This window comes from Callorhinus ursinus, unplaced genomic scaffold (genome assembly GCF_003265705.2).
Source record: "Callorhinus ursinus isolate GAN/ISIS: 27379988/994484 unplaced genomic scaffold, GSC_fseal_2.0 scaffold1, whole genome shotgun sequence".
NCBI classification, from domain to species: Eukaryota; Metazoa; Chordata; class Mammalia; order Carnivora; family Otariidae; genus Callorhinus; species Callorhinus ursinus.
Window position 1 is genome coordinate 94,076,487 of NW_027397063.1, and position 26,821 is coordinate 94,103,307.

Here is a 26,821-nt window from a genome sequence, read left to right on the forward strand (position 1 = left end):
CAACTTAAAGTCCAATAAGAAGAGTGCTTTACTCCCCACAATGATTCCAACAGAAGTCTCAGCATCCAGGTCTCATGTGTCAAGTTTAGGTTGAGTGTATTTAGTTTGTGGGGGAGGATGAGTCAACCCCATCTAAAACCTCCTGGTTACTGAGAATAATAGAGAGAATGGTTCCTCAAAGGAAAACCAAGGCATGCTTACCAGAAAAGAGCATTTGATTCTGGGAAGACAAAAACCAACATATATCCACTATGGTTTATCCTTTGGCTGTTTAACGACCATACTGTACTAGTTATCTATTGTTGCTTAATAAATCACCCTAAAATTTAATGGCTTAATGTTTTAACATTTGTTCTTTCTCAGTTTCTGTGGGTCAGGAATCCAGGCATGGTTTAGATAGGTTTTCTGGCTTGGAGTCTCTCACAAGGCTACAATCAAGGTGTTGGCCAGGGCTTTAGTCACACCTGAAGGCTCAACTAGGGGAGGATTTGCTTCTAAGCTCGCTGACATAGTTGTGGACCGGATTCTGTTTATGATGATCTGCTGAACTGAGGGACTTAGTTTCTTGTTGACTGTTGACTGGAGACAACTTCAGTTCCTTATATGTAGCCTTTCCAAAGGGTAGCTCACAACTTGGCAGCTTGCTTTATCAGAGCAAGCAAGTGAGAAGGGCCAGAGTGAGTGTGAGCAAGCCATAAGTAACAATTTTTTATAATCTGAACTCAGAAGTGACACCTCATCATTTTTACCATATTCTGTTCACTAAAAGCAAGCTGCTAGATCCGATGCACACAGAAGTGGAAAGACATATACATGGAGGTGAATAATAGGAGGTGGAGATCACTGAGAGCCACTTTACCAACCACTTTATGTAACTAACGCAGCTATTCTGTATGCAACTGAAAACAAGCCCATCCCTCCCTAAAAGAAGATAACTTAGACTCATCCACATATTCCATCCAGTTCTAGATCTCTGGTCTGGAAAACTATAAATAAATGTGATTTTTACTTATTCTTCTCCCTCCCCCCCATATTGCTAACCTACAGTGATGAAGGGAAAACAGGATGGCTGTGATGAAAACAATTTGGAAAAGAGGAGAAAGAAAACAACACACTGATTACCACGTCCATAGCTAAAAGCCAGCTGGCCAGGAATATACTGAGAACTCTTTTTCTTTGCAGTAAAGTTAGTTGCTTGGTTTATTTGGCAACTCTGTTGTGCTTTTCTGGGAAGGTCTCCTACTCGGGAGAATTCCCTTTCTGGGGACTGTACATTAAGCAGCACTTAGTTTTGTTGTAAGGTGGGGCCATGGATTGTCATAGGGACTGAACAATCACATTTTTTTGTTTGCTGGTTTAGAGTTTCGCAATTTCCTTAGAAACTTAGTAGACGGTTGGTTTGTGTTTTATTAATTCAGAAACCAGAGATCATGTTGAGTCTGAATTGTTAAATACGGAGCTGGACCTGGAAGTTGCTACCTGGCAATAGGCTTTATTTTTACCTGTCTCCCTGGACCTCAGCTTTTCTGTGTACAGTAACCTGGAGTGGATGATTCTTTCTGAAAGAAATCGTTGATGTCTTTGTTAGGAAGAAATACCTAGAAGGGAGAGAGTATTGGTGAAAGAGATGAGGCATTTCTCAGGTCTCCTTTTTACCTTTTTTGTCTCTCCTGCTACTCTCAGTTTAGCAAGGGGCACAGCTTTGGCTTTTAATAGTTGCCATAATTCAAGATTGAGTTTTAGTCACTCTATCTTTTGTAAAGATAAGAATTAATAATAGCGTGATTTTGAGGATTAAATGAGATGATATATGTAAAACAAAAATAAATAATAAGTATTGCTATGATTATATCTATGATAGGATTAAATGAGTATTCTGGAAATGTGGAAACAGAATTTTTGGGCTTATGTCAATCTGAGTCTAAATATTGTGGTCAGGTAGAAGTATTAGGTGATACAAATATCAAGAAGTTAATCTTGGAAGTGCCCTAAATTGAACAGAGTAAATGGGTGCATTTTAAAATTGGGCACAATGGGGTACCTGGGTGGCTCAGTTGCTTGGACATCCAACTCTTGATTTTGCCTCAGGTCATGATCTCGGGGTTGTGGGATTGAGCCCTGCCTCAGCTCTGCGCTCGGGGCGGGGCGGGACTGTGCTTGAGGATTCTCTCCCTCTCCCTCTGCCCATCCCTTCTCTCTCAGATGAGTAAATAAATCTTTAAAAAAATAAAATTCACCACAGGACATTTCTGATGTGGGATTCACCATAGTTTTGAAATTATAACCACAATTGTCAGAGTGTGTTTAGTTTTGTTATTATGGCTGAGATGTTTTATTCCTTTTTAGTTCTAGTGTTCCAGATTCACAAAAAAGGGAGTTCCCTCATGGGAAGCTTTAGGCAAATATGAATTTTAAGAAATCTGTTTATAATTGAATAATAGCAGAGGCTTATACAATTGTATTGTTAAATACTGAATTTCCCCAACTTGTTTTAGCAGCCAGTTTGTTTCACTGTGTATCATGTTGCTATAAAGAAACTACCATGTAAGTTCCTTTAAAAACTTTCATTCCAAAAGGGGAGTATGTCAGAGGGGGAGACGAACCATGAGAGATGATGGACTCTGAAAAACAAACTGAGGGTTCTAGAGGGGAGGGGGGGAGGGGGATGGGTTATCCTGGTGATGGGTATTGAGGAGGGCACGTTCTGCATGGAGCACTGGGTGTTATGAACAAACAATGAATCATGGAACACTGCACCAAAAACTAATGATGTAATATATGGTGATTAACATAACAATAAAAAAATTAAAAAAAAAACTTTCATTCCATTCCATTAGCTTTAAAATCTTTTTAAGAGAGGATGGTATTTTGGGCCTTGAAAAAAGTCTCTGGGAGCCTAGATTTCTGGTGAAGATGGTGTCATTAAGTTCACACTTGGAAGAAAGAGACATAATCTATGGCTCCAAAGAGATCAATAATATATGAAATATATATATTTTTAAAAAGTCTTAGCTCAGGACTCCTGGGTGGCTCAGTCGATTAGGCATCTGCCTCTGGCTCAGGTCATGATCCCAGGATCCTGGGATCGAGTCCGCATCAGGCTCCTTGCTCAGCAGGGAGCCTGTTTCTCCCTCTCCCTCTGCCTGCTGCTCCCCCTGCTTGTGCCACCCCCTGCAAATAAATAAAATTTTAAAAAATAAAAAGACTTATCTGGACTCAAAAACAAGCTAACATCTCTGTGGAGCAGAAATGGAACAAAAATGGAGAGTGTGGAGTGAAGTCCCTGACCTGCTGGACTCCTGGTCGAGAAGCCGGGGGGCAGAGGCAGTGTGGAGAGTGGCTCTGCTGGCTAATGGAACTAAAAGTACTTGAAGTGAGATGAGTGGCCTGATCTAGGTCTCTTTAAAATCAGAGCATGGGCATCTGTAAGGTAGGTAGTTGTCTTCTCCGCTTCATGAAAGACCTCACAAAGATTTAAAGAGACTCGCAGAGTTGCCACCTGCTGCTCGGTTCTAAGGGACCCATTCACTTAGCCCTGGAGTTGTGTAGCATACAACCTGCAGCATCCTTCCATGGCTTTGCAGACACAACTCAGGCTTCTCACTGAAAGCACTCTTCGAATTTTTGTTTCAAGTAAAAATTGGCTGATTCCTGAGAGCAGTGTTGCTTCTACAGACTTCTCAAGTCAAGTCTTGTCAAGAATACAAGAGAGACACAGTGAGAGAGGGAACACAAGCAGGGGGAGTGGGAGCGGGAGAAGCAGTCTTCCCTTGGAGCAGGGAGCCCGATGCAGGGCTCGATCCCAGGACGCTGGGATCATGACCTGAGCCGAAAGCAGACGCTCAACGACTGAGCCACCCAGGCGCCCCTAAAAGATGAAACTGTTTATTTTAACATAACCATAGTAGCATTTCACATTTCTCTAGTTGTTTCCTAAATTATATCTTTCTATGATAACATGTCCCACTTCTCCAGTTATTTTCTAAATACATATTTATATAGTTGGTTTGTTTATGTCAGGAAACAAAGTTTCACATTGCATTTAGTTAATTTGTCTTCTCAGTGTTTTTTTTTAATTTTATTTTACTATGTTATGTTAGTCACCATATTATGTTATGTTAGTCATTAGTTTTTGATGTAGTGTTCCATGATTCACTGTTTGCGTATAATACCCAGTGTTCCGTGCAGTACGTGCCCTCTTTAATACCATCACCACAGTAACCCATCCCCCCCATAAAACCCTCAATTTGTTTCTCAAGAGTCCATAGTCTCTCATAGTTCGTCTCCCCCTCCTATTCCCCCCCCTTCATTTTTCCCTTCCTACTATCTTCTTTTCTCTTTTTAACATATAATGTATTATTTATTTCAGAGGTACAGGTCTGTGATTCATCAGTCTTACACAATTCACAGCACTCACCATAGCACACACCCTCCCCAGTGTTCATCACCCAGCCACCCCCATCCCTCCCACCCCCCACCACTCCAGCAACCCTCAGTTTGTTTCCTGAGATTAAGAGTCTCTTATGGTTTGTCTCCCTCTCTGGTTTCGTCTTGTTTCATTTTTTCCACTCTTCCCCTATGCTCCTCCCTTCCCCTATGTTTCTCAAATTCCTCATATGAGTGAGATCATATGATACTTCTCTTTCTCTGATTGACTTATTTCACTTAGCGTAATACCCTCTAGTTCCATCCATGTCATTGCAAATAGCAAGATTTCATTTTTTTTGATGGCTATATAATATTCCATTGTGTGTGTGTGTGTGTGTGTATGTGTGTGTATATACACACACACACACACCACAACTTCTTTATCCATTCATCTGTTGGTGGACATCTTGGCTCTTTCCATAGTTTGGCTATTGTGGACATTGCTGCTATAAACATTGGGGTGCATGTACCCCTTCAGATCACTACATTTGTATCTTTGGGGTAAATACCCAGTAGTGCAATTGCTGGGTCATAGGGTAGCTCTATTTTCAACTTTTTGAGGAACCTCCATACTGTTTTCCAGAGTGGCTGCATCAGCTTGCATTCCCACCAACAGTATAGGAGGGCTCCCCTTTCTCCGCATCCTCGCCAACACCTGTCGTTTCCTGACTTGTTAATTTTAGCCATTCTGACTGGTGTGAGGTGGTATCTCATTGAGGTTTTGATTTGGATTTCCCTGATGCCGAGCGATGTTGAGCACTTTTTCATGTGTCTGTTGGCCATTTGGATGTCTTTGTTGCAGAAATGTCTGTTCATGTCTTCTGCCCATTTCTTGATTGGATTATTTGTTCTTTAGGTGTTCAGGTGTTTAGTTGTTCTTAGGTGTTTAGGTGTCTTAGGTGTTCTTTGAGTTTGATAAGTTCTTTATAGATTTTGGATACTAGCCCTTTATCTGATATGTCATTTGCAAATATCTTCTCCCATTCTGTCAGTTGTCTTTGGTTTTGTTGACTATTTCCTTTGCTGTGCAAAAGCTTTTTATCTTGATGAAGTCCCAATAGTTCGTTTTTGCCCTTGCTTCCCTTGCCTTTGGCAGCGTGTCTAGGAAGAAGTTGCTGCGGCTGAGGTCAAAGAGATTGCTGCCTGTGTTCTCCTCTAGGATTTTGATGGATTCCTGTCTCACACTGAGGTCTTTCATCCATTTTGAGTCTATTTTTGTGTGTGGTGTAAGGAACTGGTCCAGTTTCATTCTTCTGCATGTGGCTGTCCAATTTTCCCAACACCATTTGTTGAAGAGACTGTCTTTTTTCCATTGGACATTCTTTCCTGCTTTGTCGAAGATTAGTTGACCATAGAGTTGAGGGTCCATTTCTGGGCTCTCTATTCTGTTCCATTAATCAATGTGTCTGTTTTTATGCCAGTACCATGCTGTCTTGATGATTACGGCTTTGTAATAGAGCTTGAAGTCCGGAATTGTGATGTCACCAGCTTTACTTTTCTTTTTCAACATTCCTCTGGCTATTCGGGGTCTTTTCTTTTTCCATACAAAATTTAGGATTATTTGTTCCATTTCTTTGAAAAAAGTTGATGGTATTTTGATAGGGATTGCATTAAATGTGTAAATTGCTCTAGGTAGCATAGACATTTTCACAATATTTGTTCTTCCAATCCATGAACATGGAATATTTTTCCATTTCTTTGTGTCTTCCTCAATTTCTTTCATGAGTATTTTATAGTTTTCTGAGTACAGATCCTTTGCCTCTTTGGTTAGATTTATTCCTAGGTATCTTATGGTTTTGGGTGCAATTGTAAATGGGATCAACTCCTTAATTTCTCTTTCTTCTGTCTTGGTGGTGGTGTATAGAAATGCAACTGATTTCTGTGGGTTGATTTTATATCCTGCCACTTTACTGAATTCCTGTATGAGTTCTAGCAGTTTTGGGATGGAGTCTTTTGGGTTTTCCACATACAGTATCATATCATCTGCAAAGAATGAGAGTTTGACTTTTTCTTTGCCGATTCAGATGCCTTTTATTTCTTTTTGTTGTCTGATTGCTGAGGCTAGCACTTCTAGTACTTTGTTGAATAGCAATGGTGATAGTGGACATCCCTGCCGTGTTCCTGGCCTTAGGGGAAAAGGTTGTAGTTTTTCCCCATTGAGAATGATATTCGCTGTGAGTTTTTCATAGATGGCTTTTATGATATTGAGGTATGTACCCTCCCTATCCCTGCACTCTGAAGAGTTTTAATCAAGAGAGGATGCTATACTTTGTCAAATGCTTTTTCTGCATCTGTTGAGAGGATCATATGGTTCTTATTCTTTTTTTTTTTAAAGATTTTTTATTTATTTATTCATGAGAGACAGAGAGAGAGAGAGAGAGAGAGAGAGAGGCAGAGGGAGAAGCAAGCTCCCAAGGAGCAGGGAGCCCGATGCGGGACTCAATCCCAGGACCCTGGGAACATGACCTGAGCCGAAGGCAGACACCTAACCATCTGAGCCACCCAGGCGCCCTTGTTCTTTCTTTTATTAATGTATTGTATCACATTGACTGATGTGCAGATCTTGAACCAACCTTGCAGCCCAGGAATAAATCCCAGTTGGTTGTGGTGAATAATCCTTTTAATGTGATGTTGGATCCTATTGACTAGTATTTTGGTGAGAATTTTTATATCTGTGTTCATCAGGGATATTGGTCTGGAATTCTCCTTTGTGATGGAGTCTTTGTCTGGTTTTGGGATCAAGGTAATGCTGGCCTCATAAAATGAGTTTGGAAGTTTTCCTTCCATTTCTATTTTTTGGAACAGTTTCAGAAGAATAGGTATTAATTCTTCTTTAAATGTTTGGTAGAAATCCCCTGGGAAGCCATCTGGCCCTGGTCTCTTGTTTGTTAGGAGATTTTTGATTCCTGCTTCAATTTCCTTACTGGTTATCGGTCTGTTCAGGTTTTCTATTTCTTCCTGGTCCAGTTTTGGTAGTTTATACATCGTAGGAATGCATCCATTTCTTCCAGATGGTCTAATTTGCTGGCATATAGTTGCTCATAATATGTTCTTATAATTGTTTGTATTCCTTTGGTGTTGGTTGTGATCTCTCTTCCTTCATTCATGATTTTATTTATTTGGGTCCTTTCTCTTTTCTTTTTGGTAAATCTGGCCAAGGGTTTATCAATCTTATTAATTCTTTCAAAGAACCAGCTCCTAGGTTCATTGATTTGTTCTACTGGTCTTTTGGTTTCTATTTCATTGATTTCTCCTCTGATCTTTATTATTTCTCTTCTCCTGCTGGGTTTAGGCTTTATTTGCTGTTCTTTCTCCAGCTCCTTTAGGTATAGGGTTAGGTTGTGTATTTGAGACCTTTCTTGTTTCTTGGGAAAGGCTTGTATCGCTATATACTTTCCTCTTAGGACTGCCTTTGCTGCATCCCAAAGATTTTGAATAGTTGTGTTTTCATTTTCATTGGTTTCCATGAATTTTTAAAATTCTTCTTTAATTTCCTGGTTGACCCATTCATTCTTTAGTAGAATGCTCTTTAACCTCTATGTATTTGAGTTCTTTCCGACTTTCCTCTTGTGATTGAGTTCTAGTTTCAAAGCATTGTGGTCCAGAAATATGCAGGGAATGATCCCAATCTTTTGGTATCAGTTGACACCTGATTTGTGGCCTAGGAAGTGATCTGTTCTGGTGAATGTTCCATGGGCACTAGAGAAGAATGTGTATTCTGTTGCTTTGGGATGGAATGTTCTGAATATATCTGTGAAGTCCATTTGGTCCAGTGTGTCATTTAAAGTCTATTTCCTTGTTGATCTTTTGCTTAGATGATCTCTCCATTTCAGTGAGGGGGGTGTTAAAGTCCCCTACTATTATTGTATTGCTTTCAATGTGTTTCTTTGATTTTGTTATTAATTGGCTGCTCCCACGTTAGGGGCATAGATATTTACAATTGTTAGATCTTCTTGTTGGATAGACCCTTTAATTAGGATATAGTGTCCTTCCTCATCTCTTATTCTAGTCTTTGGTTTAAAATCTAATTTCTCTGATATAAGGATTGCCACACCAGCTTTCCTTTGATGTCCATTAGCATGTTAAATTGTTTTTCACCCCCTTACTTTCAATCTGGAGGTGTCTTTGGGTCTAAAATGAGTCTCTTGCAGGCAGCATATTGTTGGGTCTTGTTTTTTTATCCGATCTGATACCCTGTGTCTTTTGATTGGGGCATTTAGCCCATTTACATTCAGGGTAACTATTGAAAGATACAAATTTAGTGCCATAGTATTGCCATAATATTGCCTACAATACACTTTACATAGTATTGTAAGGTGACTCTTACTGTATATTGTCTCTAGTCCTTTCTGGTCTATGTTACTTTTAGGCTCTCTCTTTGCTTAGAGGACCCTTTTCAATATTTCTTGTAGGGCTGGCTTGGTGTTTGCAAATTCTTTTAGTTTTTGTTTGTCCTGGAAGCTTTTTTATCTCTCCTTCTATTTTCAGTGACAACCTAGCTGGATATAGTATTTTTGGCTGCATATTTTTCTTGTTTAGTGCTCTGAATATATCATGCCAGTCCTTTCTGGCCTGCCAGGTCTCTGTGGATAGGTCTGCTGCCAATCTAATGTTTCTACCGTTCTCTTCAGTCTTTTTAAATATGAAATAATTTCTTCTCCCTATTTGCTTAAGAAACCAGGTGGTTTGTTCTGCTGAATTTTTCACATTTTCCCATTTGCATCCCTATGGTATGATTCCATTTAACATGTTCGTCTAGCCCCTGTATTTCCTGTAGACTGGTTTTTAAATTTAGAGCCTTGATAAGTATAAAGAACACTTTGTAAGTAATGCTGTGGACTTCCTATTGCATCACATCAAGAGACAACATATGTCTGCTAGATTAATCAATATGCTTAGGTATTGTAAGTCTTGATTCACCAATCATAAAAAAAAAGTCTGAAGAGCTCATTAGGCTTTTACTTTAATATTTTTAGCAGCCATTGATAATACTTGTCTAGAACCATGTTTCATTGGGATTTGCAAAATGGTAATCTTGTAATTCTACCATTCCTTCTGCATTTATTAGCTAAAGTTCTTCCATAAGACACTGCCTTTTCAACCATTTGGTTACTCTGAGGTGAAACAGTTCTGAAGTATTTTCTATATTTTCAAATAATGAGTTGATTTCCCCATGAGTGTTATTGTCATTGATGATGATGTTATCATTATAAACTTACAGATTTTAACATTTTTGATGTTTCAATCCATTGCAGTTATTATTCTCTTCAATGCTCAAATGGTCCCGTCTTTGGCTGATTTATCTATCTGTCTATTTATCTATCTATCTTACATATATATGCACATACAAACATATATATTAAACTATATCCCACAATATAGTTTAAAATAACAACATCAATATTATTATGAGAATATGTTATGAATACTGTTTTAGATTTCTTGTTTTGTTTCTTTAACATAAACAAATCCATATATCACAGGCAGGGCCCACCCCCAACTCCTCAGGACTCCTGTTATTTCTGTGCCTAGCAAGTGCCCCAGAAGCTGCCCCATCTCAGGGTCATGATGGACAGCAAGATGGCGTCTGCCGGCAGGGTTGTTCAGGTAGTCAAGCCACATATTCTATTAGTATGGTACTCTGACAGAAGAGACAATTCCTAAACCCAGTGTATCAGAAGTTTTCGGATCGGCAGGACTACCCTCTCACTCTTCTTCAATTTCACAGCATTTTTTTTTAAGATTTTATTTATTTATTTGAAAGAGAGAGAGAGAGAGAGAGCACAAGCAGGGGGAGCGGCAGGCAGAGGGAGAAGCAGGCTTACCAAGCAGGGAGCCCAATGCAGGGCTCAATCCCAGGACCCTGGGATCATGACCTGAGCTGAAGGCAGACGCTTAATGACTGAGCCCCCCAGGTGCCCCAGTTTCACAGCATTCTAAGGGAAGTAAGTCACTAGATTTGCTGATGCATCGGGGTCCACCAGACACTGCATAAATAATAAAAATATTACCTCAGAAATACAGAAGGAAACTTGTATCTCAAAACTTGTATCTCAAAACTTGTATCTCAAGAAGAAATTGAATTTATCTAATGTGGAGTTCCGGAATAATCACTGACAGTATGGCTGCTGTTTGTCATCAGAGAGAAGAATTGTCTTTACAATAAAAGACTTATAAAGTGGCATGTGAGAAATTATACAGTAAACAACATGGATAAATATTCTGTAAGAAAATGAAATATAGAAAATTTAGATGGCTACTTGTTAACTCCCAATATATGTATCTTGGTCAGCTTCTCCGTAAGCTTACCTAATTGTTTATATACTGATTAAAGTATACACTTAAAAAAAAACAAATCCATATATCTTCATATCCTTCCTTTTATTAGATAAAAGATATTAGACTAGATACATTGTTTTACATCTTGCATTTTTCACCTTATACTATATCCTGGAGTTCACTCTATAGATCTTCTTATTTCTTTTTAGAGCTGTATAGTATTCCACTTTGTGAATATACCATAGTTTATTCAGTCTATCACTTATTGATAGACATTTGGGCTGTTTCCAGTCTTTTGCTATTACCAATAGAGCTGTATATAGTAACAATCTTTCATGTGTGTGTTATTTCATGATTTTGCTTGTTTATCTTTTTGATAGAATTCTAGAAGTAAGATTGCTGGGTCAAGGAATATATGTATATGTAATTTTGCTATCTCCATCATGGTGGTAGTTTCGTGGAGATGGGAGTTGAAGAGCAGATAATAAAAATGTAATATGCCTTATAGGTATAAGTGCTTTGAAGAAGTACCTTAAAGAAGTTTGACTTTCTCTTTTTATCTTCATACCCTTTCTACAATTGTCACACTATATTTAGAAAGATGCTAACATTTTGAGAGGAATTTAAAGAAATGCTAAGTTCTAGGTACAATTAATCTTTTTTTCTCTACTTTCACCTCTTACTACAATGTCCTACCCATTCTGGTATTGACAAGAGATTAGATAAATTTAACTTGCTCAACATTTTTCTTAATTTGTTGCAGATTGTCCATCAACTTAAGGTTGTTAGCAGATACTGCCAAGTGTTAAAATCCTTACTAGCTTTATTCTGTTATTTTTGTAACAGTTTGACTATCATAAGTAAGATTTTTATTTGTTAGTTAGTACTTAGCTTCCTTATGTATTATCTCTATGTTTTAACATAATGGTAATATTTGTGCCCCTCTGTGCAGCTTGACTTCTTCACAGTTGGTGTCTTTACTAATACCTCCCACTCCATTTTAATTTTTTTAATTATTACATCTCTTTTTTTAGAACTTAAATGTATTTATTTATTTATTTTTAAAAAACTTTTATTTATTTGAGAGAAAGAATGAGAGAGAGAGAGAGTACATGAGAGGGGGGAAGGTCAGAGGGAGAAGCAGACTCCCCGCTGAGCTGGGAGTCCAATGTGGGAGTCGATCCTGGGACTCCAGGATCATGACCTGAGCCGAAGGCAGTCGCTTAACCAACTGAGCCACCCAGGCGCCCTAGAACTTAAATTTAAAAATTTTAAAACCTAGCCCTAAAAAGAGATATTCTTACTGTTTGGGCAGAAATCATAGTCTCTTTCCAACTCCAATATGCCATATATATTTTTTACTATATCTCAATGTTATAGCATTTTTCACCTATTTCTCCATTGTTACATCATTGAGATTGGCTTTCAGGTTAGAAATCTACATTTCTAAGTTTTTTTGTGTCTCTCTTTTGTTGGTTGATTTTTATACCCAAATATGTCATCTTATGCCTAGTTCCTACTGAATTTTTTTTATATGATTAGGTAATCCAGAGTGCATTGAATTTTATGCTTCAAAATCTTGCTAACTTACCTAATTAAAATTCGGATGTATTTTAATGTTGTTTTTTGGTATTTCCTTTTTCCTTGTTTAGGTTCGTAATGTTCTTAATGATGCAGTGGATTTACTGGAATTCCGTGATAGAGTCATTAAAGCATCTTTGAACTACGCACACTTAGTTGTTTCAACGTCTCTTCAATGTTATGTGTTCTCGTAAGCATCTTGCATTTCTTAAAAATTCAGAGTTTTGTCTATGGTGAGGAAATTTATTTTCAAGCTTTCCTATCAACATGGTTTGGTTCTAAATTTAATTTTCTTAAAACCTCACTTATCCTGAACTTACTCCCAACCAAAAAGTGACTTCAAAATGAGGTATAAGCAGTGAAAATAAATCTAATAAAGTTTGTGCATCAGAGGTTAATAATCATTTTTATAATAGAAAATACTTTCTCTGAGATAGTGTCTACTCTTACTTTCCTCACAATCCTAAGGAATTTAGTATAAGTTGATTTCAAAGCCCAGAGGAGCAGCTGATAAATGATGGGAAAAGGACCCACCTCACCACTGGAAGAGTGAGGACAGCTAGCAGCCTGACACCAGGCTGAAGGATGTTCAGTAAGGACACAAGGGGGTATTCAGTGTCAGTGTTACAGCCTAGGGTAATCCTGGATGTTCATATTGAAAATCCAGAGTTGCCCAGAAATAAGGAAAGAAACTATATTCAATCTACTTTGTGTTAGAAAGCAGGGAATAATTCAGTACATCCAAGAAACTTGTGCCTAAAACAAATATACTTGGTATTTTTCAAAGTGTAACTCAATATGTGCTGATAAATGTTGAACTGGCTTTTTGGAAATGAACCAACCAACCTGATTTGCAGTGTTTGCCTATTTTTATAATGTAAATACTTCTACCGAGACTGATTTCAAGATACCAATATGATGTCACTGAAGGCAGAATTGAAAAGAGATGCACAGTAGCAAGCCATTATATAGAATTGCCATCATATAGATACAACAGATGTAAATAATCTCAAGTGCACAGATAATAGTAAAATGTAATAAAATCATCTGGAAGTAATAGGTTTGGAGTACTTACTATCTTTGTTTTGAATATAATTTGCTTAATTATAAGTTTATATAATTTAATTTTAAATAATAGCTCTATTTGACAGTTGGCTTGCAAAATTCCTGAAAATATACCACTTGGTACAAGCTGGCTCTAAGCATGCCACCATTTGACGTTTCAACTATCCAGGAAACTCAAGTAACCACGATGTTACTTTCAAGAGTTGTGAAAGTTAACTATAGTTTTTTATATTCTGTGCTTATCTTTATAACATCATGTGGTTATAGTTTAATCATTGAATATAAAATTGAAGATAAGGACTATATGTGTCTTATTCACAACTGTACACCCAGTACCCAGCACCGTGTTCAACATGTAGTAGGTACTTAATTAAAAAAAAATTCTTGGATGAATAAATGAATCAAAAAACAAAGTATAGTGGTATCTTGGATTCCTAAGCCCAGTAATACACAGCACAAAGATATCCAATTTGATTAACAGTAACATTTATTACAACTATATATTAAAAATTCTCACTATGTATAAATCTGCTGCTAATCAGAATCTGCAACTTAGGACAGCTGCCAAGAATTAAATGGGAGAAGCAGAGAAGAGAGGGGACAAAGAAACAGGTGGCTCAATTTAAGTGAAATTTTTTTCTTACATGAAGGAGAAGGAGCAACAGTAAGACTCTGGGAAAAGTCAAGAAAGATACCAAGTTACACAGTTGCTATATAGGGGAGGGATTATAGAATGTGAAGAAATTTCACAATTACTTAGTGCACATAGTCATTTGAATAATTTTCATGGACTTGAGAAAAAATAGAGAGGATCTCCTCAATTTCGGGTTTGTTTGAAGAAAGGTAGGGCTCTTAACCACCGCAAGTGATGGGTTTGTTCTGCTTGTTTTAGTGGCAATGACATACTTGAATCCATAGGATTAGTATCATGTGTTACTTGTATTAGAGGGGTTGCTTTTTAAAATACTCAAAAGTTTAGCAGCTGTGATTTAATTTTTTTTGTCACTCTACTTTTCACATACTAGTTAATATGTGGCAAAATATAAGATTGCTTTTCTTCTTTTCTGGTTTAGTCTTGCCTCCCCTCTCTTGTCAAGACATTTATTAAGGTACAAAATATTTATGAAAGTGAAATACCATGGAGCAGTAGTGGGAATGAGGTAGTGCTGAGACCTATTTTCACCAAAATATATTTCATTAAATTAAAAAACCTACTAGTGTTTTTATTTTCTTTATTTATGTATTAAAGATTTTATTTTTAAGTAATCTCTACACCCAACGTGGGGCTCAAACTCACAGCTCCGAGATCAAGTCGCATCCTCTACCGACTGAGCCAGCCAGAGGCCCCAAAAAACCTACTAGTATTTTATTTTATTTTTTTTTATTATTTTTTTTTTAAAGATTTTATTTATTTGACAGAGAGAGACACAGCAAGAGAGGGAACACAAGCAGGGGGAGTGGGAGAGGGAGAAGCAGGCTTCCCGCGGAGCAGGGAGCCCGACGCGGGGCTCGATCCCGGGACCCCGGGATCATGACCCGAGCCGAAGGCAGACGCCTAACGTCTGAGCCACCCAGGCGCCCCCCTACTAGTATTTTAGATAACAACAACTATCGTTTATTGGGCACTATTATACTGTCTGTTATGGTCCTGGTCTAATTTACCCAGTGTGTTGAGTAGTAGTATTCCCATTTTACAAGGTGAAGAAACTAAAGGACACACAGAGTATTTAAGTAACTCACCGTAGGTCAAATTACTGGGGTTTGACTCCTAGTTCTTAATAACTGTTACCCCTTTTTAGTAATAAAAATATAATTTTTAAAACAAGCATGTAAGCAATATAGTGGTTTATATGAAAAGAAGTTCCAGAAAAAGTAAATAATACGTAAGTATTCTATGTTAAATTTTCATTTGATTTTTCAAATAATTGTATAGAAAAATACCCTTGCTCTATTCACCAATGTGGTTTAGGGAGTTTATATTTCCCTGACAGGTATATATATCCCAGTTGTCATAAATATCAGATGTTTTGCAAGGGGACATTTAAAAAACCTCACAATCACTATTATCAAAGAATGAAGGTTAATTCTAATGACTACATAAATGAAGCATGCTATGATATCTTTTCTAAAGCATAAAGCACATATCTTTATCATACCTGTGAATACCAGGCTTACTAATTATTAGTATTTTATTCATTGTTTCACTTTGTGCATGCATTTACTTACTGAAGCGGGTGCCAGACTCTGCATTAGCCAGTATTAATTTCCCACCAGTATGTCCACTTACTGCATCCTTCCTCTTCCTGCACTTTCTGGATCTGAATATGAGATTTAATCTGATTTAAAGAATTGGTTTCGTGAAAATAATTGAGAGGAATTCAGAATATTTAAGAGTAGTAAAACATTTTAAACTGTGAAACTTTGATGATTTGGGGTGGGTTTTCAGTTTGTAAATGTTCTCTCCCTTTTTCCTATCTTTGAATCATATTACACTATAGAAACCAAAAGAGTTATTTGTTCATTTATTTATCCACTTATTCAATAAGCATGGTCATAGCTTACATTTATATAGTACTTTACAATTTACAGAATGCTTCACAGAAATCTTCATTTGGACTAACAGTAACATTGAGAGACCTGTAGGAAAAATGCTCATGTTCATAACATTATTGTTATTATAGTTGTTCAGTATCTCATTATATAAAAGGCAGTTAGCTAGACACTTTAGGTGAGTCTCCTTATTATATAAGAGGCAGTTAGCTAGACACTTTAGGTGAGTCACCATTATCTCCATTTTACAAGTAAAGAAACTGATGCTTAGGAGGTTAAGCTTATTAAGAGCATATGGCCGACAGGTGGTGAAACCAGATCGCTAATCCTTGGCTAGCCAAAAATGTGTCCTTTCTTTACCAAGCCATACTGCTACTATTTATCAGATGAGAAACATAAGATGACTTGCCCAAATCACAGAGCTAATAAATGACAGAACTTGCACTTAGGATTCCCCAATTCACATATTGTGATACCTAGAATAAACATTTGTTGAACGTTTACTATTAAATACTTATTACTTACAGTTTGATGTCTGCTCAGGGATACAGACATGTAAATGAATGATTTCAGAACAATGTGCCTAGTGCTATCATAGAAATATATACAGTTACAGTGAAACTGATGACACTATTTATAATGAATACTTATCTATTTATTAAAAAGTATTTGGTATTTTAAATGTTAATAAATATCCATTTTATTTATCTTTTAGTACGAAAAACTGGAATACACCACTTATATTTGATCTTAAAGAAGGAACTGTTAGTTTAATTCTGCAGGCAGAAAGGTATGTGTTTATCATGTTTGACTATTGAATATGGGGTTAAAATATTTCAGATTGCAGTAAAGCACTCTTTAAAGCATGCCACTTACAGAATGGTACGTTAGTCATTTGGAATCAGTCTGTTTCTATTTATTTTTTGTTAAGACTTTATTTATTCCTTTGACAGAGAGAGAGCACAAGCAGGGTGTGGGAGAGGGAGAAGCAGGCTCCCCACTGAGTAGGGAGCCCGATGTGGGGCTTGATCCCAGGGCCCTGGGATCATGACCTGAGCTGAAGGCAGTTGCTTAACCAACTGAGCCACCCAGGCACCCCTGTTTCTATTTATTTTAAAGGAAAAAAGTAAGAATAAGCTATTAGGTCAATGGTTCTGAAGCTTGTTGGTCTCAGAATTTCTCTACCTTCTTTTTTTTTTTTTTTTTTTTAGTAGGTACACGTCCAGTGTAAAGCCCAGTGCGGGGCTTGAACTCATGACCCTGAGATCAAGACCTGAGCTGAGATCCAGAGTCAGATGCTTAACTGACTGAGCCACCAAGGCACCCCTCTTTACACTCTTAAAAAAAGTTCTTGAGAGTTATATATAGATTATATGTCTCAGCATTTACTATACTAAAAATTTAAATTGAGAAATATAAAAGGTATTCATTTATTAAGAATGATAGACTAAATTTATTATAAGTAATATGTCTCAGCATTTACTATACTAAAAATTTAAATTGAGAAATATAAAAGGTATTCATTTATTGAGAATGATGAGACTAACTTTATTATAAGTAAATATCAAAGTAGTGATCTGAGAGAATGAGAGGGGTTGGGGCACCTGGGTGGCTCAGTCAGTTAAGCTTCTGACTTCAGCTCAGGTCATGATCTCAGGGCTCTGGGATCAAGCCCCACGTTGGGCTCTGCACTCAGTGGGGAGTCTGCTTCTCCCTCTCCTTCTGTCCCTCCCCCATCTCATGTCCCCTTCTCTCTTTCTCAAATAAATAAAATCTTAAAAAAAAAAAAACAGGGGAGTTACTATGAGATCGTTGTGACCTCAGGGCCCTTATTTTTTATTCTGTTCTGTTTTTGTCTTTGGTTTTAAATATTTAAAACACATTGATTTTATGAGCCACTACGTGGCTGTGACCTGAAGTTTGAAAAATAATATTCTTTACCCACGCCTTCGGTGTGTACAGGACGATGAAACTCCAGGCCAACAAACTGGAGTAAAGTGGGAATAGCTATTCCTCAAGAACCCACACTTTTCCATAAAAACTGTCATCAATCAGTCTATCAAGTACAGTGATATCCTACTGAATCAGAGGTCAGTCTTAGAAAGCTACAACCCAACAAAACCAGGAATAAAGTTTGAAAATAGAATCAACAATTGCCTAAAATAGCTACCCATGAAATCTTTGTACGAAAACCATGTATTTTATTCCTCATTCCTTTACTCGCCATCTAGGCAATCTCTTAATAGTGTTGTTAACAGGTTTTCTAACCCACAGCCTTTTAAAAATAGCAAACCAGATGAGGAATGCTGGTGGGCTGTGAGAGGCTGGCACAAGGACAAGAAGAAAAGTGATTGCCTGGCAAGGCAGTGTAGAGAAAACGAAAAGTACAGAACTGTAGAGCTGAATAGCTTAATTACTCTGATGCACCAACAGATTCTCATGAGTACCAAAGCTGTCAGTTAAACAGCTACTAAAGAAGATGATCATCATATTGATGACCTCGAGTGATTGAGAAAATTGTGTCAAATTTTGTATCATCTATTTGGTGAAATTAAAATAATGTTATTTTGTAATATCAGACATTTTTAATACAGAAAGACACCTTTTCCACTTAATAAGTAAGATGTCAGCTATCTAAAAAACCATATTTCTGAAATTCTTTTTACTCAGACAGTGCCAAATAAATTTATTTATACATTACTTATAAGTGTATTGAATATGCTCTTAGTAAAGGCATATGTTAATGGCATAACTGATTAGGTAATTGAAGAATAATTTACTTACTACCTAATGTTTGTCCTATTTCTACATTTAGAAATGTTTGCCCTATGAAACACAGGTTTACTCACAAGGAGGTTAAAAGCTTATAGTGTCTTGTTCAGGAGAGAAAAAGTTTTTAGTATTGAAACAAAGAAAAAATATATACTAATATGATGTGTCACTTTGTCAACATTAGCAAATATTGTTTTCATACACTAATGTGTAAGGGCCAAACCCTTCAATTAAACTACACACCAATACTCAAGTATTAATTTAATTAAAATTTTAGTATATATTTGTTTCCATGCCAAGAAAGAACACTTAGCAATTCCTGAATCAAGAAATAGTTCTGAATCCAAGGATATTACAGTTTTGAACATAAGATTTTAAAAAGTAATACTGTGTTCAGCATCAAGGAATCAGGCACTCCAATATGGCAGTAGTATGAGTGTAAACTATTACAACCTTTCAAAGGGCAGTTTAAAAACCTATATTAAAATTTTATAAGTATATGCCCTCTGATCCAATTATTGCATTTCTAGAAATTATACTAAGGAAATAAGTAAGGTAGACATATAGAAATGTGTATATATTAGACATTCTTTAAAGCAATGAATAATTTGAAATAAATGTCTCTCAGGAATGAGTTAATAAAATGAAATTATAATATATCTATACTTTGCCCTAAATTATCTCTATAGAGATAGGATTGCAAGAGATCTTTTGCTTTCCCTTTGTTGTTGAATTGTTTTTTGCAATATCATAAATTTTCAAAGGAAAAAAATTAAATTTAGATTTTTCCAAAGAATAAACTATTCTCTAATATAAAAATGAAAATATACTAAGCTTCTATTTGAGAATGTATTTTATTCTTTTTTTTTTTTTAGACATTTTCTTCTTGTAGATGGTGGGGGTATCTATTTATATTCTTATGAAGGCCGCTTCATTTCTTCTCCAAAATTTCCTGGAATGAGAACAGATATTCTGAATGCACAGACTGTGTCTCTGAGTAATGATACCATAGCAATAAAAGACAAAGCTGATGAAAAAAGTAAGTGCATTTTTATAATTTTCCATGTCACATTTCCATGAAATTTGTTAACAGTGTAAAATTTCCTTAAATTAAGTTTCATTTTCTCATCTATTAATATGTTAACTTTATATGAAAGAATTATGAGCTTCCTAATTTGTCCTAAGTGAATTAATTAGAATACTAAAGTTGTCATATTATACCCAATTGATAGAGATTATCACAACATCAAAGCTTATTGATAAGGAATAAATCTTTATATATTTAGTAGCTGTTGGTAGGGAGTTTGAGTTTAAATTTGTGAGTCCTAAAAATGTTTGTTAATTCTTAAATTTAGTGATTTTTTTAAACTGTTCCCTTTTTCTTCATCTGGTAACAGTAAATACTTCATTGTACTGTTTATTTTACTTATATATACTTATATTTTATAAATATTTTTATATTTATATATTTTTAAATTAATGAATTAGAAAGTTATGAATAATTCAAAATTTTTGTATAAAAATAAAGACCACATTATATTTATAAATTGATATAAGTATGTCAGATGTTTTGGAATTCCATCGTACAGAGACACCATTTTATTAGGGCATTGCTATATCACAGTGTCACTTATCCACTACTGAGTACTTGCCATGTACCAAGTATTTTTCTAGAAGATAAGGATACAACAATGAATAAGACACACAAATAAACATACAAATATACAATAAGTAGTCAGCTCATGATATGTGTTGTGAAGAAAATGCAGGGTGAGGGAATAGAGCACACTGGAGGTGGAACAGGGGAATGACTACAGGACAAGCACGGGCAAGGGTTCTGAGGTGGGAATGACTGGCTTGTAAAAGGAACTGCCAGAAGTCCATGGGACTAAGTCAACATGAGCTAGGCAGAGTGTGGGAGGAGAGGACAGAGAGAGATAAGCAGGAACCAGATCATGTAAAGACTTGGCCATGGTAACGATGTTGGCATGAGAGAGAGGAGGCAAACATGGTATCCTACATTCTTATCCTGGATGAGTAAGATGGAAGATGGCGAAGGAGGAGGATTAGAGGAAGTCCACATATGGGGTTCTATTTTGGTCACGGTAAGTTTAAACGCTTCTTGCACATTCAAGCAGGAATGGAGAGTAAACAATAGCATAGACAAGTCCAGGGCTCAGGAGAGAGTTGGGGACTAGAGATATAAATTTGGGAGTCACTGGTGTACAGATGCTGCCATGGCACTGAGTGAAATTGCCTAGGAAGTGAATATAGGCAGAGAAGAGAAGCAAAGACTGAGCACATCAATATTTAGAGATGGATGAGAGGAAGTACAACCAACGAGATAAGAGAGAGAGTGAGTTATTCCTAAAGCCTAGTGGGAAAATATTAAATAATTGCTTTTCTCCATTGATACATATAGCTAAACGTTTGTCACTGTGACATGTTACTAAAAAAAAAATCTGACCTGATGGTTAATTTTGTTAGTTCACGCTGTGAAAGACCTAATTCAGGAGCTAGAAAACTGTCCCACTTTTTAATTTTCAGTACTTTCAGATAACATCATGTCCCATACTGGTAGAAATATAATCCTCCTAAGTAAAGCTTCTGTCTCTTCATGTCTTAGACTTTCTCTGACAGAGGACATTTGGTGATTGTTTTGTTTTTTGAAGGACTTCCTTTCTGTCTAAAAAAGACAAATAAGATAGTATGTAGTTAGCAGACACAGTTAAGATGGTGAGTAATTGTTGATAATAATAATTTGGAAGTCAGATTTTTGTCTTCAGTAAACTCAAATTTAAAAATCCCAGTGATCATTATGAGTTGTCTGCACTTCTCTTGTTCAACACCACATATTTCAGATAGAAGCTGTAATAAAGTATATATGTTTCCCACTGAATATACCTTATTCTGAATTTTTCTATGTTTAATTCGCACCTGAAACATATTTCATTATTTTTTAATTCTTTGATAATTCATAGAATTTTAGAGCTAGAAAGAATTATCAACATTTTCAGAAATATAGGTTTATCTGCCAGTAAATTACCTGTTTTCTTACGTAAATTTTGATTGTTGAACAAGATAATCATGCAGTTCTGTTTTGCTATAAACAGAAAATCAAAAAGACCAAAATAAAATTATTGTAAACTGACATAAAATGAGCAGGAAAATATTTTCCTTATGTTTCTTTAAAAAGAAACTAGTATTCACTGATGGTTAAATAGAGGTATATGCTAACAGTAGAAAACAGTTGAAGTACTTAGAATCATTAACCTATGAAATTTTCCTTTAAGGGGGACCATTCACATATGAAACCATTGGTTCCTTCCTAATTTGGGAGCTCCTTTATAAGCAGGATTCTTGCACCAAGTACAGTATTCTACCACTTTAGGTGACAGATTAAATAGTAGAGGTACTAGTGCTTTTGACTTCCTTTCCTCAAACACTTGCACAGATAAGCAATGATATTAGTGTGGGTGACTGAAACAAATGTCTGGGTATATGGAGAGTAGAAGTTAGAGAGCAGTTATGTTTAGAAGCAACTCTTTCAGGCCTGCAGCTCCAGTTTTTGCTACATACTAACACTAAAATACAGATCCAGCCTCCTGTAGTTCAGGGCCACTTGCAGTTATAGAAAGAAGTAGACAAATCTATCCATATACCTCCATCTCTTTATAATATGTACAATCAGCAAAAGGATGGTACACTTTTATTTATAAAAAAAGTTATCAGTTTGGGGGCGCCTGTGGCTCAGTTGCTTAAGTGTCCGACTCCTGATTTCGGCTCAGGTCATGATCTAGGGGTCGTGAGATTAAGCCCTGCCTCAGGCTCCGTGCTCAGCTCGAAGTCGGCTTGAGAGTCTCTCTCTCTCCCTCTGCCTTTCTGCCCAGGCCCCACCCCCCACTCTCACATAATCTCTCTCTCAAAATAAGTAAATAAATAGAATCTTTTTTTTAAGATTTTATTTATTTATTTGACAGAGAGAGACACAGTGAGAGAGGGAACACAAGCAGGGAGAGTGGGAGAGAGAGAAGCAGGCTTCCCGCGGAGCAGGGAGCCCGATGTGGGGCTCGATTCCAGGACCCTGGGATCATGACCTGAGCCAAAGGCAGATGCTTAACGACTGAGCCACCCAGGCACCCCAATAAATAAAATCTTTTAAAAAAGTTATTAGTTTGTATAGCTATGAAAAAAACTGGGTTTAGCCAAGCCCAAAACATTTTTTAATGGAAGCCAAAATTTTTAAATATGCCCTGCTTAATTAAAACTTTTGTTACAGTAGTTTTCTTTTTCATTTTTCTGAGCAATTTTAAAGCGTAACTTATTGTTACAACATTATTTCTTCTGTGAATATAGCCAGTGATCTCAAACTTAACATTCCTAAGATTTATTAACAGCTAATAATCAATATACTAGAAATGTGATCCTCTGGGATTTAAATATCATGTTCTACATATTTTAGCATTCTTAGGATCTGTATAAATTGTTCATTTTTTTGGCTACTTGTGGCACTACTGTCTTTTTGTGCCATTTCTGTCTTTTCATTTGTGTAAACCTTGTGCATGTTTGATCATATAAAATTACTCCATTTGGGATGAATCTTGGATTGGAGTTATTTGGGAATTATTTAAAGAGAATCACCAAAACTAACACTCCAACAATCTTCTGCTCATCCTCTAACAATCTTTTTATTTATTTATTTATTTTTAATTTTTTAAAAAAGATTTTATTTATATCAGAGAGAGAGACAGACAGAGGGCATGAGTGGTGTGGGGGCAGGTGTAGAGGGAGAGGGAGAAGCAGACTCCTGCCTGAGCAGGGAGCCGATGACTCCGGGCTTGATCCCAGAACACTGAGATCCTGACTCAAACCGAAGGCAGACGCTTAACTGACTGAGCCACCCAGGCGCCCCCCTATGTATACCACTGCCATGTTTGAGACTAGAAGAAGCTTTTGGTGAAACAGAGAAGGGGGCAGAGGCAGCATTTGGTTTGGCTGCCTCAATACAAATCTCCTGTAATTTTTACAACTTGGCCTACTCAGAACATCACAGAAAGCTGGGGTTGGAGATAGAGAACTTTAAATTATCATTATTATCATTATTTAGATAATGCTTGATGTCATGAAAGTAGATGAAATCAGGGAAAGTAGGTACTGTGAAAAGTTAACCTAAAACAAATAAGGAGGACTTAGCAAAAGAGAATGAGCGATGGTCCAAAGTAGGAGAGAATCAGGAGAAAACTGTTATATGGAGCCTGCATAAGAGTTTCAAGAAAGAGGATGGTCGGAAGCACTCAATGCTGCTGGGAGGTCAAGACTAAAAGTAGACGCTTGAAGACTGAAAATACTCATTTAATGGGCAACATGGGGGTCATTGGTGATCCATGCGGGACTCTTTGCCTCATGTAGTGAGGTTGAACAGCAAATTGTAATAGGTTGATCAGTGGAGAGGAGTTGTAAAAGTTGAAAACCTATTGCTTGAGGAAGTCTAGCATTAAGAGAGGCAAGGAATTAATAGAGATTACTGCAGCAGGGAAGAATTTTTTTTTTTTTTTGAATGAAGGCAACTTCAAAATGTTTGCAGTACTAAGAATGAACTGGACAAAAAGGTGCAGTGAAGGTCCAGGAGAAGGTGGGGATGGTTGAGAGGGTCATATCTTGCAGAAAGCTGGGCACGTAGAATGACAGTGTACAGGTCAAGAATGTGTGGAGGTGGAGTAGTAGGAGTACTAGATACCCATTCACCTGAAATCAGAGCATGTGAGGTAAGGACCAGGGCTAAGTAGCTTAGAAGATAAATTGGAGGGAAATTGAGCTGTTATAGGTTACCAAAGGTTTCATTTTTATATAGCAAAAATTTTGAATTTATATTATCCGTGGAATATTTCATATGTATTTCATGGTTTCCAAACAAATGTTTTGTCTGTCTTAAAACCAGCTCTTGATAATCTATGGAAAACATTTAATTTCAAAATATCTGTTCCATTTCAATAAGGGAGTTTTTTCCCCCAGCTATCCGTTAGCAAGAGAAATCATTGTTAACAGCTCTCAAAAAGAAAAATAATTTAGAATTAATGCTAAAATAATGGTTAAAAAGTAATTATTTTATAGACTGCATATTATTTGCATGTATTCTTTTCCTTACATAACTCTAAAAATTAAGGGACTTATTGGGGATATGGAGAGAATAGTTCTGGAACCTTCCCTCAGGAGTTCAGGGAAATTTTCAGACTGGAAGCTATCAAATCAAGTGTTTTTGACAAATACTGGTTTTTTAAGAGACCTCTCCAACCCTGGATACAAAGTTCCGAGGGAGGGGCACTTGGCTGGTTCAGTCGGTAGAGCATTTGACTCTTACCTCAGGGTCATGAGTTCATGTTGGGTGTAGAGTCTACTTTAAAAACAAACAAACAAAACAGGGGCACCTGGGTGGCTGAGTCGGTTAAGCATCTGCCTTCAGCTCAGGTCATGGGGTAGGGTCCCGCATCGGGCTCCCTGCTCAGGGGGGAGCCTGCTTCTCCCTCTCCCTCTGCTGCTCCTCCTGCTTGTTCTCTCTCTCTCTCTCTCCCTCTGTAAAATAAATAAATAAAATCTTAAAAATAAATCAATAAAACAACAAAAAAAGAAATTTTGAGGGAAACCAAACATTTGGTACTGTAGAACTTTGAGTTGAATATTCTATAGTAAGGCCATGAATTTGAATTTGTAAAATAATATTGATTACTTATAGAAATTCTCAGTTGTTGGTAGATAATCTATTTCTACCCCCTGTGAGGTGTCAGTTTAACTCTGATGTTAAGGTGAGAGTCCTTCAAAAGACTGCCTTGACTTCAGATGTCAGCTGCAAGTCTTGGTGGATCCCCAGACTACCTGTACTTCTGACACATTGGCTACGTATACAGGGGTTCCCATGACCCTCTCAGGTTCAATAATTTATTAGAATGACCTCAGCTCAGGAAAGTTCTATATATGAGATTACAGTTGTATTATAAAGGATCCACACAGTGTGATGCCTGGGAGCCTCTGTTCTCTCTTCTCATGAGATTGAAGTGGTCACGCTCCCAGCACATCCATGTGCTCCCCAGCCAGGAAGCTCCAGTGAGCTTTGGTGTCCAGAGGCTTTTTTTGTTTTATTACATGACTAATTAGGAACGATTAACAAAATCAATGACCATGCGATTGAACTCAATCTCCATCCCTAGAGGTCAGGGTTGGGGGAAAAGCTGAAAATCCCTATCCCTTCATCATGTGCTTAGTCTTTCTGGTGACCAGCCCCTACCCTGAAGTTAAGGGGCCCACCAAGAGTCATCTCTTTAAGTGTAACAGTGGCACTTCCATCATTCGGGAAATTCCAAGGGTTTTGTGTCCAGGAACTCAGGACAAAGACCAAAGAAATTATTTCTTATACCACAGGCCACTCCTGGTCTTTGACCATGGTTCCCTTATAGCAAAAGGATCATTCCCAAAAATAGTACCTATATGATGAATATGCCTAAAATTTGGAGGAGTCAGTGTGGACTAGGGATAGGAGGCTTTTAACTCAGATATTTCCAATACATTTAACCATCAATATTAGTATTGCAATCTTACCAACAGTGCCAGTTTTACACCATATTCACAAATGAGTCAAGGGCCTCCTGGGTGGCTCATTTGATTAAGTGTTTGACTCTTGGTTTCAGCTCAGATCATGATCTCAGGTTCATGAGATCGAGCCCCAAGTGGGGCTCCGTGCTCAGCACAGAGTCTGCTTGAGATTCTCTCTCTCCCTCTGCCCCCTCCACACTCACACGTGCTCTCTATCTAAAATAAAGAAATAATGTTAGCCATGGTTTTTTCCTATGTGGCCTTTATTATGTTGATTTATGTTCCCTCTAAACCTACTTTATTGAGAGTTTATATGGATGTTGTAGTTTGTCAAATGCTTTTTCTGCATCTATTGAAATGCTCATATGGTTTTTATTCTCTTTCTTGTTATGTGGTTTATCATATTGATTGATTGGCAAATACTGAGCCACCCTTACATCCCTGGAATACATCCCACTTGATTGTGGGGAATTATTTTTTTAACGTATTGTTGGATTCAGTTTGCTAATATTTTGTTGAGGAATTTTGCATCTATGTTCATCAGAGATATTGGCCTATAGTT

The 26,821-nt window shown here is 37.0% G+C and overlaps 2 protein-coding genes across 8 annotated transcripts in view; one reads left to right on the forward strand and one right to left on the reverse strand.

Moving 5' to 3' along the window:
* IFT80 (intraflagellar transport 80) overlaps positions 1 to 26,821 on the forward strand; it is a 123,562-nt gene that overhangs the window by 71,283 nt on the left and 25,458 nt on the right. For both annotated transcript variants that reach the window (XM_073897957.1, XM_073897959.1), the window contains exons 10-12: positions 12,360 to 12,478; positions 16,619 to 16,693; positions 19,551 to 19,714. In XM_073897957.1, the coding sequence (XP_073754058.1) occupies positions 12,360 to 12,478; positions 16,619 to 16,693; positions 19,551 to 19,714 (358 nt within the window). The remainder of the gene's footprint in view (positions 1 to 12,359; positions 12,479 to 16,618; positions 16,694 to 19,550; positions 19,715 to 26,821) is intronic.
* Positions 19,541 to 26,821, reverse strand: part of CUNH3orf80 (chromosome unknown C3orf80 homolog) — a 56,309-nt gene continuing 49,028 nt past the window's right edge. The window contains exons 2-5 of one of the 6 annotated variants that reach the window (XM_073897972.1): positions 25,101 to 25,245; positions 21,722 to 21,778; positions 21,143 to 21,361; positions 19,561 to 19,627 (exon numbers count right to left, since the gene is read on the reverse strand). The gene's annotated coding sequence lies outside the window, so the exon portion shown is untranslated. Of the gene's footprint in view, positions 19,628 to 21,142; positions 21,362 to 21,721; positions 21,779 to 25,100; positions 25,246 to 26,821 lie in introns of all 6 variants that reach the window. The other 5 variants (XM_025879690.2, XM_073897977.1, XM_073897981.1 and 2 more) reach the window with 5 other exon arrangements.